Here is a 17,521-nt window from a genome sequence, read left to right as displayed (position 1 = left end):
AAAGAAAAAGAAAATAAGTATTGGCAAGGATATGGAGAAACTGGAACCCTTGCGTGCTGTTGGTGGAATATAAAATGGTGTGGCTACCATAGAAAGCACTAAGGTGGTTCTTCGAAAAAGTAAAAATAGAACTATCCTGTGATCCATCAATCCCACATCTGGGTACATGCCCAGAAGATTGAAAGCAGCATCTCAAAGAACTAGCTGTATGTGCATATTCACAAGAACATTATTCACAATAGCTAAAATGTGGGATATGGCCAGAATAGTCAAAATCAGACAGAAGGTAGGGTACTGGTTGCCAGAATTGAATACAAATGCCCACAGAAGAACTTACTCACAATCAGGGATCCGAAATGGGGGAAGGGCAACAAGTGCAACCTGTGCTGACAGAATTGCTCTGTTCATCACTGTATCATGATGAATACCCTGTGGGGATACTGTGCAACGTGTTTGCAAGGTGTTACTGTTACAGGGCAGGGAGGGGCAGCCCAGACCCCGCAAACCTGCCTGTTCTATATAGGTTCTGCCATCCGCCCCATCAACACAAAACATATGAGACTTTAATGGGAAAGAACTTTAATACAATTAGGAAACAATACAGAAAAAGGCAAAGAATATAGTTTCCAAAATCAAGTACCCAAAGTTACTGTCCCCTCGTGGGTAAAAGTCCACCCAAGCAGGATTGGCCCAGAGCAAGGCCCCAAAGCCTGTCGCAAGTCTAAAGCAACTTCCAGTTGGGAACCCACAGAAAAGCATCAGAAACAACCAGACATGTCTTGAAGGAAAAGAGCAAGATCAAAATCAAGACAAAACCCACCGTTGTCACCTCCCCACGGGTCTCTTATCCACATCTGTGTCAACCAGTCCACGACCAAAAGGCAAGCGCAGCTTCTTCCATGTCTCTCAGGTCCATGTGCCTCCTCCAGGTCTCCTCATTGCTCTCCATCCTTCATCCTTCCTTCCTCAGTCTCCTCTGCAGCTTCTTCTCTCCCTGCTCAGCTCCACCCTCCCTTGGGTGGGGCAGGAAACATGGAAACTCCCCCTTTCCTGGAGACCACCCTGTTACATTACCAATGGGAGGAACTGGAAAAAGGTTAATGGGGTTTCTGTTTATCTACATTTTTATCAAAATAAAAAGGTTACTTTAAAAAAAACTGAAAAAAAAAAAAAGAAAAAGAAATCCAGACTAAAACACAAATTTTCCTAATTTCACACAGCCAAAAATGAAGTATAGAAGCCAAATGTGAACCTGGGTGTGGTTCACCCCCCATCCTGTGCCATCTCCTTTCCATGGCCCCAGGAGCATGGGTAGCGCTGGCTTCCTGAGAGACCCGTAGAAGTGTTGCTCAGAACAGCGAGTGATTAAAAAGATGTTTGTTCTTGATTGTAGGCACAAAGTGAATCTATAAATTCAGTAACCTATCCAATACATTTGAGAAGTAAATGAAATTTCCACCTGGACAGAATTTAATATTGAGATTATGACTCTCATGATGATAATAACAGTAAAAGCTAATATGAATATAGCACAGATTTAATCCTCACAACATTAAGAGGTAGCTAATTTTTATGTTGCAGATGACAAAAGGGAAGCATAAGAGGTTGAGTAATTTGCCAGAGTTCTCACAAAATAGTTTGTAGCAAAACTGGATTCAATCCAAGGCAGTCTGACTCCTGAGTTCATACTCTTAATGGAAAAATCAGGTCAGATGATATTGCAGAAAAATAAATATGTTGCTGTTTAAGGTGAAGGATTTCATTATATCTGTGTGGGGGGTGGAGGGGAATATAGTCTAAATGCATACTTTTTTTTTACAAGGATCTATAAGTGGATTCATTTTAGATGCTTCACAGTAAAATTTTACTACTAACTTGATGATGAGCCATTTCTGTGAAAGCTATTTACAACAAGAAGATTTCTGCATGTGGTTGTAACTATGATCTTCATTCAATCCTCAGCGTGTATGCAGCTTAAAGATGATCTTGTGAAACTATTTAGATCTTTGGATCAATACACACCTACCAAAAATTCCCTGGTTAACATGGAAAGTGTATCTAAGGTACCAGAGGTTACTGTTTGTACAAAAAGTGATCTAGACACTAATGAATAAGCAGCCACAAACTTTTTCCAAGGGAAGGGACAGTTGAATGACCTTAAAGTATTAACTCGTTTAAGAAATGGATGTCTTTGTAAAACAATCTGTATGAAATGAGATCTCATTTTATTTTACATAAAAGTGAAGACTATTTTTATTTATTTATTTATTTATTTGTTTGTTTATTTATTTATTTATTTAAAGATTTGTTTATTTATTTATTTATACAAGCACTGGGTACAGTCAGAAGCGCGGGAGGGTGAGAGAATTCACCAGAGCCAGAGCAGGGAGCAGAGCAGGCAGAAGGACCGAAGTACACTGCTGAGGGGAGCAGCGGGCAGCAGGAGAGGTCTGCGCGCCATGTGGGACCCTCCTCCGGTGGCCGGGGAGCAGCCGGGGATCGAACCGGCGCTGCAGAGCCTGCGGGTAGCTTCACAACCCAGCGCTCAACCGCTGCGCCACGGGGGAGGCCCCTGAAGACTATTTTTAAAATGCAAATAATTCATACTTCCTGTCCTCTCCTCTTTTCCTTCCCCACATGATCACACACAAATATTTCTATTTTAAAATTGGGTTTTCTTAAAGCAGACTTGTGTTTTATAAAGATTTTATTTACTTATTTTGCATAGAAAAACTGGGCTATAAGCCAGGAATACAGGGAGTGAGAGGATTCACCAGAGTGGGGAGTAGAACAGGTGGATCTACTGAAATACACTGCTGAGGGGGGCAGGGGGTGAGACAAGAGAGGTCTACTGTGCTATGTGGGTTAGCTCCCTGGCTGGGGATAAAACTCAGGCCACAGCTGTGAAAGCACCGAGATTTAACCCCTAGGCCACCAGGGAGGCCCAGATTTGTATTTTTTTTAACCCTATAGTTAAAGCTATCTATTTTGAAGTCACTGGACAAAAAATAAATGGAAAGAATACAATTCAGAATTCAGACCCCAGCTTCTAGGCCAATGTGTTCCCATTGTTTTCTGACTCTTTACAATTAAAATTTTCTGAATCTGTTCCCTCAAATGCCAGATGTGCCCTCACCCTTCACAGACCCTTGTGAAGTTATTTTGAAAAGCAAAAGGTACAGTGTAAACACCAGTCCTCTGAGTCAGCAGGCAAGAGAAGAAAAGAAGCTCTGCACATTGACAGTCCGCAGCCTGCAGCAATACCTCTGACACTCCCAGCACACGATCATAAAGGCACAGACACGTATGCAGATAGCCTTCCGATGAAGTGTGGTTAGCAGTCGACTGTCCAAAGTGGCAAATAGATAGACACTTTGAGTGCTGGGGACATTTCCTGAAGAAGCAGCATGTATGACTCGCCCACTGGTGGCCCAGAACTAGGGTTTTTGTGTTGAAGTTGCTGCGATCTCATGGCATTTGGGTTCATTGTTCAGTCATAGGTGGCTGTTTTAAAATCTGAAAATGCAAAAATGTTGAGGTTGTGAGATATTATGATATATATATATATATATATACACACACATACACACTCACACACACACACACACACACACACACATCTAAATGACCAAAATATATGTCTCCATGGTTAGTGGTTCACCATTCCCAAAATCGTCAGAATTTCTTAAGCAGGTCAGAGCAATAGAAACATCTTTTGTTAAATATTTGATCTCTTGTCCGTCCTCAGATTCTGAAAATATTTGAGAGTTATGAAGGTGAAGTGGATGCCCTGTTATTTATAACAAGCCCCTTTCCACCACCACTGGGTTTATGTTAATGAGGTGACTTTTGCAAAACACCTCAGCATGGGGGCTGGTTGTCAGGGGAACAAATGACCATGAATAAGGGATTGAAACTTTCTTTCAGTCCCACTCCCTGATTTCCAAGCAGGAAAGAGAAGCAGGAGGTTGAATCAGTCCCCCAGGGCCATGATTTAATGGCTTGTAGCTGTGTAATGAGTCCTCTAGAAACCCAAAGGACGGCCTTTAGGGAGCTCCCACGCAGGGGCGCAGAGCTCTTCTGCACACCACCACACCAGCTAGCCTCAAACTCCATGAGGACACGAGCTCCTTTCATATACGGATCTCCTCATCTGGCTGTTGATTTGCATCCTTTAATATCCTTTGTAATAATCAATAACTAATGAGCAAATGGGTTTCCTGAGTTCTGTGAGCCTCTCTAGCAAGTCAATCCACACAGGAGAGGGTTGTGGGAAAGTCTGATTTATGGACAATTGGTTAGAAGCACAGGTAACAATCTGGTCTCGCCCACTGGTGTGTGAAGTAGAGGACAGTCTTGTGGGTCAGAGCCCTTAGCCCGTGGAACCTGACACTGTATCTCTCAGTAGGCAATGTATCTACTAGAACCAGGTTGAACTGTAGGGTGGCCAGCTGGTGTGGGAATTGCTTGGTGGTATGTTTGTGGTATACACACACACACACACACACACACATACACACTTGTTGAAAATTGATGAACAGAATCCTGAGGTTATTAAAGGAAGACTCACAAAGCAAGTTTTTAGAAGAAAAATGTGCTTTATTTTTTTTTTTGATAGAGGCATGTTTTATTTATTTGTTTGTTTGTTTGTTTGTTTATACAAGCACTGGGTACAGTCAGAAGCGCGGGAGGGTGAGAGAATTCACCAGAGCCAGAGCTGGGAGCAGAGCAGGCAGAAGGACCGAAGTACACTGCTGAGGGGAGCAGCGGGCGGCAGGAGAGGTCTGTGCGCCATGTGGGACCTCCTCCGGTGGCCGGGGAACAGCCGGGGATCGAACCTGCTCCGCAGAGGCTGCGGGCAGCTTCGCAACCCAGCGCTCAACCGCTGAGCCACCAGGGAGGCCCAGAAAAATGTGCTTTAAAAGGATGCTTGCCATATATAAATGTAGTTAAGGGTTTAATAGGAAAGATCTACACAAAATTATTGCTATGTTAACTAGGGATGACAATACTTTATTGCAGACTAGACCCACATATAAACTCAAAGATGATTAGCTGTTACTTTATTTGAGCTGATGGTCCAATATTTACATAGTTGATTACCTCCAGGTAAGATGGGAAGAGAAGACATTTACACACCTTGTTTTTTAATGCTCAGCAGTGACTGGTGAGGAGGAACCTGGCTTTTCCTTAGTTTCTCAAGGTGTTCTTTGTTGTCATAACTCAATCCACGTCCACCAGATCGTGGTCTTTGGAAACACATGGAGTTAATTTTGAAACCTGCCTTCAGTCCTGAGAGCAGCGTGGCCTTGCCTGCTCAGACCAACATCTCAGGGCCTCAGCATCTTCTGTTATAAATGGGGCAGTTAAGAATGCCAGCCAGTCAATAAGTCCAACCATAGGACTAAGGTAAAAATTAATATGGATTTTGGGGCCTGAAACATAAGTTCCCAGATTGGTAGTTATTAATTATTTTCTGTAAGTGTCCTGGAAAACATTTCCTTTCTAAATCTACTTAAAGTAGGGGAAAATAATTATTAAAGTATTTCCTCAAATGGCTATACAGTGTCATTTTAAGATCACAATGACACAACCCCTTTTCTTTACAGGAAACATAATTGGAAGGAAAAATAAGCTTCAAGCATTGCCACCAAGTATAGCACTCAGATGAGGTATCAGTAATTCTGGAGGCTTGTGCTACAGTAAAAGCTGGCCTGCACACAGATAACACTGCTGAGCTGCTATGAGAAACAGAATGACAGGACTCATTGGAAAGGAAAAATCTAGCTTTTCGTTCCTCTATTGGGAAAAACGCTACTGTGTGTTTCTTTCCTGCATTTCCTGTATTTTCACACACTTAACTTCTGACATTTCTGGTGACCATATGTTTGGAGGTCTTTCCTTAAACCAAGCAATTCTCTAGACACCAACTGTATATCCTATAACTGAAATCAATTCAGGTATTGTCTTCCCAGAGATAGCATTGGCTTCACTCTTATAAGACTGCCCACCCTGAGACACACACACACACACACTTCTAATGCCAATCACAGGTCCAGATGCTTCTGATCAACTGGCTATAGGTACTATTTACACTTCTGACTAATAGGGTATAAATAGAGGTTCTATTTATTTCTATTTACTATTTACTATTTATTTCTATTTACTAAATAGAGGTTCTGTTTATTATTTCTCTATTAGTACTAATAGGGTACTAATAGAGTACTAATAGGGTACTAATAGTACTGATAGGGTACTAATAGAGGTTCCCATACCTCCTCCTTTGAATCAAATTAATTTGCCAAAGCAGTGCAAAAACTCAGGGAAATACTTACCACTTTACCGGCTTATTATAAAAGGGTTAATTATAAAAGGATCCAGATGAACATTCAGATGGAAGTGATTTATAGAGCAAGTTATGTGGGAAGGGACACAGATCTCCCACGCTATCTCCAGACACACCACTGCACCCCAAATCTACCTGTTTATCAACCTGGAATTTTCATGGAGGCTTCCTCATGTAGGCATCACCAATTATTAACTCCAAGTCCCCCACTTCTCTCTGGAGAATGGGGGAGGGGATGAAAATGCCCAGCTCCTAACTAGGGCTTGGCCTTTTTTGGTGACCAGCCCCCATCCAGGAGCCCATCATGAATTACTGGAATAGAACAAAAGATACGCCTAGGGCTTTTATCACTTAGGAATTTACAAGGATTTCAGAAGCTCTGTGCCAGTACCCTGGGGCAGGGACCAATATATACTTTATCTCAAACTCACATTCCTGGAGTTTTTTTTTTTTTTTTTTTTTTTTAAAGGAGGGTGCTACATTGTGCGTTATAATTTGGGTTAACTCCCAATGTCCTATATGTTAACTCAAAAATCTTGTCCACCACCCCTATGTACTAGGGAGTATTAGTAAAATGGTTAGGAGCAGAGGTTCTGCAGTCAGACTGCCTATGTTCTAATCCCAGCTTCACTACTCACTAGCTTTGTGTCCCTGATCTGCCCATTCTAAAACTCAATTTCCTCATCTGGAACCTCAGGATTAGCCTTGACGCCCCTCTCCTAGGATTGTAGTGAGAGGTCCATGTATAAAAGACTTAGCATCATGCCTACCATGAAGTAAACACTCATCAAGCATCATTGTTGATGTTGTTTAGGTAATTATAATGCTCATTCACAACATGAAACCCCAGTAAGAAGGTAGAAATACTGGTCTTCTGCGTCAAAATCCCACGCTCTTTCTCTTATGTAACATTCACACGTTACTCTAGTGAATATTTGTTGTTTCCATAGTGATTAAAATACCACCGTGCTTTTTGTGTTATCCTAAGGACACCGAAGAATTCTCCAATTATGCAGAACTGTCAGTAGAAAATAAAAATATTATTTCACTATTCTTTGTACTTATTTGAGAAAAAGCCTTCATATATTAGACCTTTTCTCAACTATCCTTCCCAGGAGTTAGAATTCTTTGATATTAAAACCGATTTCAGTACTGCCAACTGAAAGTACTGCCTGTAATTTGACAGTCTATAGGCCATAGTATCTTCCCTGTTTTATGCTCAGTAGTGACATCAACTGTTTGTTTCCCTTTAAAGCTGTTCTCTAAAATTTTGCTCTAACTTCCTCCAAACAGAACAACTGGCACAGCTGCAAGTCACGCTAGCTTTCTGCCTCACTGCCCACTTAAGCATAAATAACTGCTGCACTTGCTCCCTACTTTAACTACCACTGGGCTTGGCAGAGTTCCAGCTCCTTGGGTACTGAACCTTGTGGCGTTAACCTTCCAGACTAACTTTAACCTGGTATGAACTCCAGACAAAGTAGTTCTGGAGAAATTCATATCGACTTTCCCACCTCGTTGAAAAATATTTTTTTAATTGTCAAAAAGAAACATTCACTAACATAGACCATGTTCTGGGCCATAAAACAAACCTCAACACACTTCAAATAATTTAAATCATAGAAAGGGATTCCTCGGAAAGCAAGGGCATTAACTAGAAGTCTATAACAAAAAGGTATCTGGAAAATATCCAAATAGTTGGAAATTGAACATCACACTACAAAATAACCTAAGTGTCAAATAGGAAGTCACGAGGCATATTAGAAAATATTTTTGTGCTGCATGAAAATGAAAATACAATATATCAAGATTTCTGGGATGGATTTAAACTGGTGCTTAGAGTTCAATAAGGCAAGATAAAGAAACAAAAGGTGTACCAGTAAGGAAGAACTAAAATTGTCTCTATTTGCAAATGACATTGTTACAGGGCAGGGAGAGGGGCACCCCAGAGCCTGCAAACCTGCCTGCTCTAAATAGGTTCTGCCATCCACCGCATCAACACAAAACATATGAGGTTTTGATGAAAAGGAACTTTATCTTTTTTACAAAAAAAAAAAAAGATTTATTTATTTATGCTTACAAGAGCTGGGGTACAGGCCAGAGGTGTAGGGGGTTGGTGGTGAGAGGATTCACCAGAGATAGAGTAGGGAATGAAACAGGCAGACTGACTGAAATACACTGCTGAGGGGAGCAGCGCGTGAGTTAGGAGAGGTCTGCGTGCCATGTGGCCTGCTCCTTAGCTGGCAGGGAATCGAACTCGTGCTGCTGTGGCTGCGGACAGCTTCATAGGTTGCGTCTTAACCCTCGCGCCACAAGGGAGGCCCTGAAAAGGAACTTTAGGACAATTAGTAAACAATACAGGAAAGGCAAAGAATATAGTTTCTAAATCAAGCACCCAAAGTTACCTGTCCCCTCGTGGGTAAAAGTCTACCCAAGCAGGATTGGCCCAGAGCAAGGCCCCAAAGCCTGCCACAAATCTAAAGCACCTTTGAGTGGGGACCCACAGAAAAGCATCAGAAACAACCAGACAAGTCTGGGAAGAAAAGAGCAAAATAAAAATCAAGACAAAAACCTCCATTGTTATCCCCCCACAGGTCTCTTGCCCACATCTGTGTCACCCAGTCCACGACCAAAAGGCAAGTACAGTTTCTTCACATGTCTCTCTGCTCCACATGCCTCATTCACATCTTCTGGCTCTCCACCTTGCTTCCCTCCTTCCTCAGTTTCCTCTGTAGCTTCTTCTTCTCTCTGCTCAGCTCCACCCTCCCTTGGGTGGGGCAGGGAACCTGGAACCTCCCCCTTTCCTGGGGACCACCCTGTTACAACATGGTTGTCCACATAGAAAATTCCAAGGAATTTACAAAAATCTCTTCACTAATAGAACTTCTAAGTGAAAAGAGTCCAGATGGTAAAAAAGCACATGACGACTTCTCAACATTAGTCTTTAAGGAAATGCAAATTAAAATCACACGATACTTTCACTCACTTATTAGAATGGTTAAAATCAAGAACTTATTAGGGGGAAAGGATGTCCTGAGCTAATTCCATACAGGCTTTGTGGACTCCACCTGAGGGTGGAGTTAAGCAGCCAGGTTTGGTATAAAACCAGACACGTGGGCCTTGGGGGCTCTTGCTCTCTCGCTCGCATCCTGGCCTCATGGCTTGTGGCTCGCAGCCAGCTCTCGGAGTGCCATTTGGGATTCCAGATCGGCGGATCAGGTAGGACAAATTTAAGACTTTATCTCCCACTTTTCTCCCTGAGTTGTACACTTCCTCATTTGCCCTTCCCTTGTAAATAAACCTTTTATTAACCTTCCATGTGTGCCTGCAGTAGAGTATTGATAAGTCCTTTAAAGCGCGCGGGTGAGGACCCACAGCCAGGCACCCCGTTTTGTATCGGGGCTGCCCCGTAACAAACTGACATAACAAGTCCTGGCAAGGATGCAGAGCAATTAGAGCATTGCTAGCAGGAATATAAAATGGTATAGTTACTTTGGAAAACATTTTGGTATTTACTTACACTTGGTAGGTATCATTTACTTATCATATGACTCAGCAGTACTCCTAAGTTATTTGCTAAGAGAAATGCAAACACTCACACAAAAGACCATGCATAAACGTTGACAGTGGGTTGATTTATAATCACCAAAAACTGAAAACAATCCAAACATTCGTCAGCTGGGAAGGTACGAACATTATGGTACATCCATATACAATATTACTCAGATAAAAAAGGAAAGAACCGTTAATAAGTGCAACAATGGAGATGAATCTCAAGTGTCTATGTTAACTGAAAGAAGCTTAGCTTCAAAAGGTGATCTGATATATAAATCCATTTATATCATTGTAGGGTAAGGTAAAAAGTATCAGGCTTTCTGCCCTCCCGCCATTAGGATAGATGAGGGAACCCTGTGGTCCTGAATGCATGCCTGATGGCGGGCACCTGAAGTGGGTACACCTGGGATGAGAGACTGAGTTTATAAGGGCAGTGTCACGGAGACGCCAGTAAAAGCCAAGAACGAACGGAAGCCTAGAGAAGAAGAGAAGCAGAGAGAACGTCCGAGAGAGCCCAGATAGAGTGAGGATTTGCTGGGGGCTGGGAGGACTGCCAGCCTCCTGGCCCCCCAGCACCCCTGCCGCCATATGCCTGGTGAATCTAAATAAAAGACCTGCAAAAGCCACCAAGGTCTCCAGGACTCTCTCCTCCTTTACCTGGTCTGCTGGATCATAGAAAACCTGCAGTGCTCATTCCTGCCACTACAATCATGTTCTAAGAAAGGCAAAGCTAGAGGAACAGGAGACACATCAGTAGTGAATGCCATTTGCAAACAATTTCTGGGGGTTCAGTGGCCACCTCTAGCGCATCCCTGGACTCCCATCTGTATGCTTCCTTCCCTCCTTCCTGTATGCTACCTTTTCAAGGCAGCCACCATCATGCTGTTAGGGGGAAAGGATGTCCTGAGCTAATTCCATGCAGGCTTTGTGGACTCCACCCCCACTCCAGACCAAAGCCATCAAGACATTGGGAAAGACGAAGCCCGTCACCACCAAAGGGAAGGTGGTTGGGACCTGAGGGTGGAGTTAAGCAGGCAGGTTTGGTATAAAAACCAAACACGTGGGCCTTGGGGGCTCTTTCGCTCCCTCGCTCACTTCCTGGCTTCAAGGCTCCTGGCTTGCGGGCAGCTCTCAGAGTGCCACATGGGATTCTAGATCGGTGGATCAGGTAGGACGCATTTATAATTTTGTCTCCCACTTTTCTGCCTGAGTTGTACATTTCCTCATATGCCCCTTCCTTGTAAATAAACCTTTTATTAACCTTTCGTGTGTGCCTGCAGTAGAGTATTGGTAAGTCCTTTTAAGCGTGCGGGTGAGGACCCACAGTCAGGCAACCCGTTTTGTATTGGGGCTGCCCTGTAACAATATCTCATCCAGGTCCTTCCTGAACATTACGCATTTACACTGAGTGCTACGCAGCTTGGCAGCAGATTGTTCTCTGTTTAATACACAATATATTTTTTAAAGATTTATTTATTTATGCATACAAGAGCTGGGGTACAGGCCAGAGGTGTGGGGGTGAGAAGATTCACCAGAAACAGAGACAGAGAACAGGCAGATTGACCCAAGTACACTACTGAGGGGAGCAGTGGGCGAGGCAGGAGAGCTCTGCAGCACCATGTGGATTGCTCCCTGGCCAGGGATCGAACTCATGCTTCAGTGGCTGCTGATAGCTTCATAGGTTGCATCTTAACCCCTTGCGCCACCAGGGAGGCCCGAATAGACAATGTATTAATCTCTCCTCAGGTACTGCTTCCAGAGCAAACGCGTATCTCAGTGCTGGGCATATGGAATAGGGTGGATGATAAAGTATTGAGGCAATCTGCCCAGTGGCAAATTACCTTATTCTATGACGCCCCCCAGGTCCGTCAACTTCCTGTGACTGTGCTCAGACCTGAGTGAGCTGAAGTTAACAGGGAGAAGGCTGGGAATAAGGAACCTAAGACAAGGGATAGTCAATAAGCCTCATCACCCTCAGGCCTGCTACAGGAAATCCATCAAGGAGCCTCCTGTCTCCACCCCAGGCTCCAGCTGGTGGAGGCAAGTGCTCCCTTTAACCAGTTCAGCCATCATACAGTCCTCTACCTCTTTTCCTCTATGCGCTATCATTCATTCGTTCCTTCCTTATCGGCTGGACGCTCGAGCAAGCACTGATCAGGACACAGAAGCTGTCATTAGGGGTTGGGGGCTGCACCGGGGAGTAATCAGTTACCATAAAGCGTGGGGCTGAAGCTGAGGGGAGAGGAGGAAGGAGAAGGAGGGGGTACTTTCTAGAGCGGGCATCCCCCTGCAGGCGCTTTGGGCTGTGTGTTTTTCATCGTCTGCGGGAGTTTGCATCTCGCAGGCCTCCCCTGGGCAGAAGGACGTGCAGGGACCCAGGTCCTCCGTCAGGGCCGCCCCTCCCTGGCCGGAGGGCCGCAGGGCCAGGCCCTTCCCCCAGCAAGGAGCGGGTGGTGTTGGGGAACGGAGCTGGGGAGCGGCGGCTCCGCCCAGCAGCCCCAGCCCCGGCCGGTTCCCATAGGGATCACCAGCCCGGCCGGCAGCGCGCGGAGACTGGCGAGAGTCTGCGAGGCGGGAGCCAGACCAGGCCCGGCCGCCGCGGCGGTGAGTCCCTGGCGGGGTGGGGACGCGGGCCCCCCGCAGGCCCGGTCTACACGTGGCGCCCCGAGGCTGCGCGGGTCGGGGCGCGGGGCAGAAGTTGGGGGGCTAGAGCCGCGCTGCCTGCAGCAGCAGCGGGGCGGGGTAGGTGGCCTGGTCCCCCACGAGCTCCGTGCGCGCCCCTGAGCTGGTGGCACAGGCGCGGGGCGGGCGCCTGGCTGAGCCGAGCTGTCCCCGGCGCCCCAAGCCGCGCGCCGCCCCGCGGGGAGCCGGGCCGTGTCCTCTTGCGCACCGAAACGACACCAGAAATTAGAACCGGGGAAACCCTTAGCCGTCCGCGTCCTCCAGCCAGCTCATGTGTCTTGGATCGCATGAACTATAACATTAAAAAGATAGATTAGCTTACATCTCTGTTCATTTGAGGCTGACGGGTTGCATTTGAACTATTAAAATTGGGTGACGAGGGCAGCTCCTCCTGGATCGCGTTGCCCGCGCCCCGGGCCAGCCTTCACCGACGCGTGTCAGCTCTCAGGGCTTTGACAGGTGCCTTTCTTCTGTTGCAGGTCCTTGAAGAGACCCAGCGTTGAGTGGTCTTCGTGCAGTCTGTGCACGCCAATATTTTGTCAGTGACATTTTCCAGCTATGTGAAGATCCCTTTTAAGAAAATTTAGCGCGTTGTGATGGAGAAGTATGAAAAAATTGGGAAAATTGGCGAAGGATCCTACGGAGTTGTTTTCAAATGCAGAAACAGGGACACGGGGCAGATGGTGGCCATCAAGAGGTTTCTGGAGTCAGAAGATGACCCTGTCATCAAGAAAATTGCACTACGAGAAATTCGCATGCTCAAGGTAATTAATTCATTAAAGTGAATTCTCAGGGACTTAATAATTAAAGTGAGTTGTGTTATGTTTTTAAAAATGCCTTGAGATGTGGGTACATCTTTGTCACTCAGGGGCTTTTGTCCTTAGTGACACAAATGGGATGTCCCTGCACAAGGCACCTGTCATTTGATGAACTAGAAGGCACAGACAGAAATGCAGGGAAAGGTGGTATTCACTTTCAGAGATTCTGTGGGCTGTCTTATTTTCTCCCACCTCACCTGGAGATCTGGTTCTTCAAGAGTCATCAATTATGACAATACAAACACAACAGAATGCAACTTTGCTAGCATTCATGATTTTTAAACTTCTAAGCTATCTTTTGTTCACGTTCTCAGTCTATTAAGAAAATTAATCATTCACCTGTTTTCAGATTCCTAGGAAACTGAGGGTTTTCATTACACCTCATCTTTATCTGCTGCCAGGCATCATAATACTCTATCTAGAGGAAAGACTTTTTTTTAAGACTGAAAATAGTCACTTAAAAAGTCTATAAGTTGGGCCTCCCCGGTGGCGCAGCAGTTGAGCACTGGGTTGTGAAGCTGCCCGCGGCCTCTGCGGCGCCGGTTCAATCCCCGGCTGCTCCCCGGCCACCAGAGGAGGGTCCCGCATGGCGCACAGACCTCTCCTGCCACCCGCTGCTCCCCTCAGCAGTGTACCTCGGTCCTTCTGCCTGCTCTGCTCCCCGCTCTGACTCTGGTGAATTCTCTCACCCTCCCGCGCTTCTGACTGTACCCAATGCATGTATAAACAAAAACAAACAAACAAACAAACCAGCAAACAAATAAATAAAGCATGCCTCTAAAAAAAAAAAAAAAAAAAGTCTATAAGTTCACATAGGAGACCATGGTGTCAGAGAGGGGACCAATTGTTTATGATAAGCTGGAGATACGTTTTTCCTGTAATGGAAAAAGGCTTCTTTTCTGAATTTCTTTGAAGGTGAAAACCAAAGTTGCCATTAGAATATGACATGTAATGAATAGGTGAGAGTTAGCTTTGTTTTAAAGAGGACCTCTGTGTTCTGATGTATGTAACTGACAATATGAGAAGGAAAGAGCAAGCTAATGATAATCTACACTGCTTCCCATCCTTGGTGTGAAGGCATATGTGAACATGTAACTGTCCATTACTAAATGCTTCTGAAGATAATAATTATCCAGAAACCTATTTTGTAAATATTTTTAGAAAATACTTTTTTCTGGAAATTTGAAACACTTTTTAAATAGCCTTCTTTTGTGCCATTTGGGGAGAAAAACCTGCCACAGTTTGATGATATGAGTTCAGTATCTGTACTAGTGAACTGCTTCCTACACTAAATATAAACTTTCTTTACCAAGAGGTCCTACTGCAAGCCACCTTTTTAAAAAATTAATTACTTGATTAATTTTTATTTTATTACATTGTTGTTTATTTTGTACAATAGCTGATTTCTCTGCTCATGTGTGGTCCCCTAAACCTCCCACCACCACATCACCTGTGAACCATCACCACGGTCCCTCCCTTATTTTGACTCCTCTCCTTCCCCTCCCTGCTATACGCCTCAGATCTATAGTTTGCCTGCAAGTTTCATCTTTTTTTGACCCTTTGTTTAGATAACCTATATTCCTCCTATATGTGAAAACATCTTATATTTTTCTTTTTACTTCTGACTTATTTCACTTATTTTTTTTTTTAAGATTTATTTATTTATTTATTCAAGCACTGGGTACAGTCAGAAGCGTGGGAGGGTGAGAGAATTCACCAGAGCCAGAGCGGGGAGCAGAGCAGGCAGAAGGACCGAAGTACACTGCTGAGGGGAGCAGCAGGCGGCAGGAGAGGTCTGCGTGCCATGCGGGACTCTCCTCTGGTGGCCGGGGAGCAGCCGGGGATCGAACCGGCGCTGCAGAGGCTGCGGGCAGCTTCGCAACGCAGCGCTCAACCGCTGCGCCACCAGGGAGGCCCCTGACTTATTTCACTTATAATCCCTTCTAGTTCCATCCAGGTTGCTGTGAATGGCATGAGTTTATCGTTTTGATTGCTGAATAGTATTCCATTGTGTATATGAATAGTATTCCACTGTGTATATATCCCACATCTTCTTGATCCATTTGTCTGCTATTGGGCATTTAGGTTGTTTCCATATCTTAGCTATTGTAAATGGTGCTACAATAAACATAGGAGTGCTAGTTTCCTTTTGAATTAATACTTTTGCATCCTTTGGTTAGATTCCTAGGAGTGGCATCACTGGGTCATATGGTAGCTCCATTTTTACTAATTTGAGGAACTTCCACACAGCTTTCTATTGTAGCACAAACCTCCTTTTAATGTTTTCATTTTGAATCATATTTTTTCTGGTTACATAATTAAACTTAAAAAAATAACAATTACTCCAGTTCAAGTCAGTCAGCTCATATTCTACTTTAAGAACAAAGTAAGTGCCATTTTAGGGCCTCCCTGGTGGTGTGAGGGGTTAAGTCTCAGCACTGTGTAGCTATCTATAGCCACTGCAGCACGAGTTTGACCCCTGGCCAGAGAGCTGACCCTTAAGGCACAGCAGACCTCTCCTGTCTTGCCTGCTGCTCCCCTCAGCAGTGTGTTCTGTTCCCCACTCTGTCTCTGGTGAATCCTCTCACCCCCTGCACCTCTGCCTGTACCCCTGTTCTTGTATGCATAAAAAAAAAACCTCTTAAAAAAAAAAACCAAGTAAGTACCATTTTAGTGTCAGTATTAAAATTATGATGTAATACCTGAGCTCAAAGCAACTGCCCTTCCATTTTTCAAACTCACTTTCCATTGTGAAAAAATAAAGACTAGAAGGAAAAGTAAGGGATGACTTCTGCAGCTATCCAAGAAGAAGTGTTCCAGGCAGGGGAAATAGTAAATATAAAGATCTCAGGAAGGGCCAAGGGTTTCTTCTAGGTGTGTTCTGGTCCTGGTATGTCCTAGGAGGAGCAAGGAGATCACGGTGTCTGGACCAGAGTAAGTGAGGATGCAGATAATAGGAGAGAAAGCTAGAGTGGTAAAGGGTCAGATCCAGGGCCTCATGGGCCAATACAGAGAAAGGATTTTACTTTGGCTGAGATGGGAACCATCAGAGGGTTTTGAGCAGAGAGATGCCCTGTATGTCTTACATTCGAGGAGGATTCCCCTATCTGCTGCTTGCTCCAACTCCAGAAGTGAGCAGGAATATCACCTAGAAAACTGTTGGAGCAGTTCAGGTGTGAGGTGATGGGGTTTGGGTCAGAGTGGTGGTGGTGGAGCTGGTCAGATCCTAGACTTACACTCTCTGAGGAGAGCACATAGGTATCTGATGGTTAGATGAGAAATCAAAAACAACTAAAAAGTTCCTGACCTCAGTAACTGGAAGAATGGAGAGATTATTTGTTGCAATAGGGAGATGTAGGTGCAAATTTGAGGAGAAAAGGAATCAAGGGTTCTGTTCTGATTATATAAAGTTTGAGAGATCAACAAGGAGAATGTAAAGTGGCCAATGAAATTTACAAGTCTAACATTCAGGGGAAACTGTAGGCTGGAGACAGGAAGTTGAGAAATATCAGCGTAACCATGACCGTGGTCATCATGAGAAATGGAGAAGCAAATACAAAGACTGGACCCTGTCCTGGAGCTTCAGAATTTGGAGGTCAGGAAGATGAGGAGGGGAGGCAAGAACGGAAATTCCCAAGAGCTTAAAGGCTTAGTGAAGAAACCAATGACAGAGGAAGAGAGAGAGAGAGAGCGAGGGAGAGAGAGAGAATGAATCATACCAAAAAAGAAGAAGATGCATACATTGTGCAAAAATGAAAAATGATATAAAAATATATAAAATAACATTTAAAAAAGAAATTAAGAAGAAGAAAATATTTCAAGACGGAGGGGCTGTTCAATGGTGTTAAAGATCACCATTAACACAGACATAGAATTAGTCATTGGCCTTGAAAATATGAGGGAGGGTCATTTGACATCTTGACAAGTATCGTTTTGGTGGAGTGATAGGAATGATACCTTTATCAGAGAGAATTCAAGAGAGAATGAAAGGAGCAAAGTGAAATAGGCAACTCTTTTGAGGAATTTTATAGAAGGAAGTTGATAAATAGGTAGGAGGCACTTGGAATGATGAGGGGCCAAGAAAGGTTTTTTTTTTTTTTTCATTGTTATTTTTAAAATG

General features: G+C 44.2%; 1 protein-coding gene across 2 annotated transcripts in view; it reads left to right on the top strand.

Moving 5' to 3' along the window:
• The first annotated feature begins 11,050 nt into the window (after positions 1–11,050).
• CDKL1 (cyclin dependent kinase like 1) overlaps positions 11,051–17,521 on the top strand; it is a 54,043-nt gene continuing 47,572 nt past the window's right edge. The window contains exons 1-2 of one of the 2 annotated variants that reach the window (XM_054690296.1): positions 11,051–11,069; positions 13,063–13,347. In XM_054690296.1, coding sequence (XP_054546271.1) covers positions 13,180–13,347 — 168 coding nt within the window. In that variant the 5' untranslated portion in view covers positions 11,051–11,069; positions 13,063–13,179. Of the gene's footprint in view, positions 11,070–12,450; positions 12,506–13,062; positions 13,348–17,521 lie in introns of those variants that run through there. The other variant, XM_037503298.2, reaches the window with a different exon arrangement.

The sequence above is a fragment of the Talpa occidentalis genome, unplaced genomic scaffold (assembly GCF_014898055.3).
Source record: "Talpa occidentalis isolate TD23 unplaced genomic scaffold, MPIMG_talOcc4v2.1 talOcc4.11, whole genome shotgun sequence".
Taxonomy (NCBI): Eukaryota; Metazoa; Chordata; class Mammalia; order Eulipotyphla; family Talpidae; genus Talpa; species Talpa occidentalis.
The sequence above is the reverse complement of the archived record's forward strand: the minus strand, read 5'-3'. Positions and strand labels throughout refer to the sequence as shown.